General features: G+C 63.4%; 1 protein-coding gene across 1 annotated transcript; it reads right to left on the reverse strand.

The window, feature by feature from the left end:
- Window positions 1-2,493: 2,493 nt before the first annotated feature.
- EMIHUDRAFT_252213 (hypothetical protein) lies at window positions 2,494-3,150 on the reverse strand (the record flags this gene model as incomplete). Its single annotated transcript, XM_005789472.1, has 1 exon — window positions 2,494-3,150. A coding segment is annotated over one exon (657 nt), but the record flags the coding sequence as incomplete, so codon positions are not given.
- Window positions 3,151-3,201: the final 51 nt, after the last annotated feature.

Below are 3,201 nucleotides of genomic sequence, written 5' to 3' on the forward strand. Positions count from 1 at the left end.
AGTTGGTGGCACCGTCCAATCGTTCGCCGATATCCGAAACCGGGGTGCTCCTAAATAACTTGTTCAAGAGAAGGTACTCGGTAGGAATCCCACGACTACAAATATACGATGTGAAGGAGAGAGGAGGGATGGGAATGGAACACGCGTACACGTACGCAGCGGCGGCGCTGATCGATCAAGTGGACCGGGCCCTCAGCGCGGTGGAAGGGGAACCAGCGAGGGTGGCAGTGGAGAGCAGCCTAGCGCACACTTTGAGGAGGCTGGGATGCCGAAGTGACAACCCGCTGGAGTGGAAGCCGAGCTGGGACTGGGAAAGGGAGCTCTCGGACGAACTAATGATCGAAGCATATCTAAAGGCAAAATGGAGATGTGGGGTGGAGACGGTCACGACAGCGGAGGCAGCCTCGATGGCCATACAGACATGGGTGCGAAACAACGACAAGACCAAGGCACGGGCAGAGGAACGAGAGAAGAATATAGGGTGGATAAAGCGCCTGTTCACGGCATGGAGGGTGAGCCACACCGAACGTACCGAGCGAAGAGCCGAGCGGAAGGAGGACGGGGAAGATGACTCAGAGGAGGACGAACCAGTGGAAATCCAGTTGTCAGATGTCACGATGCATCCGAAGGGGACCCCAGCGCCGGCATCATCCGTAGAGGCACGAGTGTTCGAAGAGAGAGTGGACCTGAGCAACGACATGACTTGGAGGCAAATGATCGGAGTGGGAGTCAGAAATGTGGTCCTTGCGCGAGGGGAGCTCGATAGACTCGAGGGGCCAGGATACGCCGCGAGGAGGACGGAGTTGCGCCGAAAGGCAAAAGAAACCGCGAGAACAAGGGACCGGCAGGCGGCGGCGTCACAGGACGAGGCAGAAGAGAACGACGCGACAGAGGAGGAAATGACAAGGGAGAGAACGACGAGAGTGGGACGACCGCGAGGTGGCATGAAGGTTGCAGCGAGAAGCGGCGAGAGACTGCGAAGAGAGATAGGAAGAGGCAGACTCCCTAGGGTGGGCGACGGCTAGCGCACCACACACCTCTCCTTAAAATCCCTGTGTGGTGGCGGCGTGCCGTCCTCCCATCCCTCCCTTGGGTTGTCTGCTTTGTTTCTTTGTTTCTTTCTCGGGCACAGCCTTTGCACCGAGCGGATCGTTCTGTTGTCCCGTGCGTGTCCCGTGTCTGTGCAGTCTCGTCCTATTTCATCTATGACGGAGAGAGAAGCCTCCATCGCGTGCCGCTCACATGCTGACACACCGCCGGTACAATCCCCGTTCGCACGCTGTGTGCCACATCCCTGCCCGCGCTGACCGCGCGAGCGTGCAGTTGGTGCGAGCATCGGCGCCGCCGCAGTTGAGCAGCGCCGACTCGCGGCTGCATCGGCAATGGCCCTGGAGCTGGCCGCCACTGTCCGCGGGCGCGCTCGTGGGCGGGCGACCCGTCGCGCGCATCGCGAGCGGCGGACATGCGCCTCCCACCCTCACCGTCATGCACTTGCCGCGGCAGACGACCATCTCTGGACGGCCGTTGAAGTGCGAGCGCGCCACCTGGATCGAGTCATACCCGAGGCGCTCGGCGAGGAAGCAATAGAGCTTGTCGCCAGGCGGAGCGGTGCAGAAGCCGCCGTCGGCGCACGGGATGCCCAGCTGCGCGTGCACGTCGCGGCGGCTGGCCGCGCGCAAACTGCGGCCGGCGTTGACCATGATGCCCGAGCCGCGCACCAGATAGAACCAGCAGCCGTACGGCCAGCGCGAGCGACTCGAGGCGGCGGTCGGGTGGAATCGGTAGGCGAGGGCGCCCGCGTCGCCCGGCCAGCCCCGGTTGCGCCCCTCGGTGAATGGCACGCCGTCCGCGTATCGGAGAGAGCCATTCTGCGGGCCGGTGATGCAGGCGGTGCTCACCCGGGTGACCTCCGCCCAGCCATGATCCTCGGTCAGGTCCGCCACGCCAAGCTCGGGCATGAGCAGCGCGATCGGGGCAACGGCGGCGATGGCCGCGGCAGCCGGCATGCGAACGGTGGGCTGCTTTCGCACCCGCACCGACCGTGCGTGACCCCGAAACGCGAGAGAGTAGCGGCCCGGCGAGCGCCCGCCGTAAAGAGGCACAGTGAGAGAAAGATGACTTTCATGGACTGTCTACAGACCATGCAACGTACTTCCCGCCAAGATGTTGGAGTCTCGGTCCAGCCCTTCGAGACCTCGCTGCAACAGCTGGGACGTCGTGTGAACGCTCTCTTGCTACTTGCAGTTCGGTCCGTGCATATATCGTACACGTACTGCACAAGTGACAAGATGCTCTCACATATTGTTCTCACATATTCGATATTGTATCATTCACGTTTTCGTTTTCGTTTTTGCTTTTGCAGCTGCTTCTTGCGCCGCAGGGGTCCTTTTGCTTTTTTTGGGGGTTGTAACGCCGGTGCGCGGGCGCTTTTGTTTTACGTATTACGATAACACGAAACACCTTCTCATCTGCGCCGGCCTGTGACGCTGGCAGTCAGTCCAGTGCGGCGCTAAACTCTGAGACTGCATTGTGAGCCTCCCGCCTTCTCTGCGCCGCGCCGTCAGCCGTGCTCCGCTGCTCCTTCAGGGCGCGCTGCGCTCCGCCCGCTCCGCTACCCTGCTTGCCTCCGCCCCCCTTGGCCTTGCCACCACCGCTGTACGCTGCGAGCTGATGCAGGTGCGACGGCTTGCGCCGCTTGGCAGCGGCGCTTGGCGCCACCTGCCGCCGCTTGGCCTGCTGCCTCGAGATGAGCGAGGGCGTCTCTTGCAGCGCAAAAGACTTTGCGAGGTGGCCGAGGTGGAGCTGCGAGACGTGCAGCACCCTCTTCTCCGCCTTGGAGTGCGCAGAGTAGGCGCGCAGGAAGGACTGGTACGCGCCGGCCGCGAGGCCGTGCAGCAGCGGCTCCGTGGCCACGGTCGCCTCGAGCTGCTTCTGGAGGGCGAGCTCCGTCATGTAGACGTCGCGCGACGTGGCGTTGCGGCCGCACAGCGCCTGCTGGACCGACGCGAACTTGAGCTCGTCGAGCGAGACGCCGGCGCCCTGCAGCAGCTCAAGGTAGCCCCGCTCGCTCGGCTGGAGGAAGAGGAGGGCGCGGCCCTGCTGGCCGAGCCGCGCCGTGCGGCCGACACGGTGGACGTACTCGGAGTGGTCCTGCGGCGGGTCGTACTGCACCACCCAGTGGACGCCATCCAGATTGAGCCC

The sequence above is a fragment of the Emiliania huxleyi genome (assembly GCF_000372725.1).
Source record: "Emiliania huxleyi CCMP1516 chromosome Unknown EMIHUscaffold_1276, whole genome shotgun sequence".
NCBI classification, from domain to species: Eukaryota; Haptophyta; order Isochrysidales; family Noelaerhabdaceae; genus Emiliania; species Emiliania huxleyi.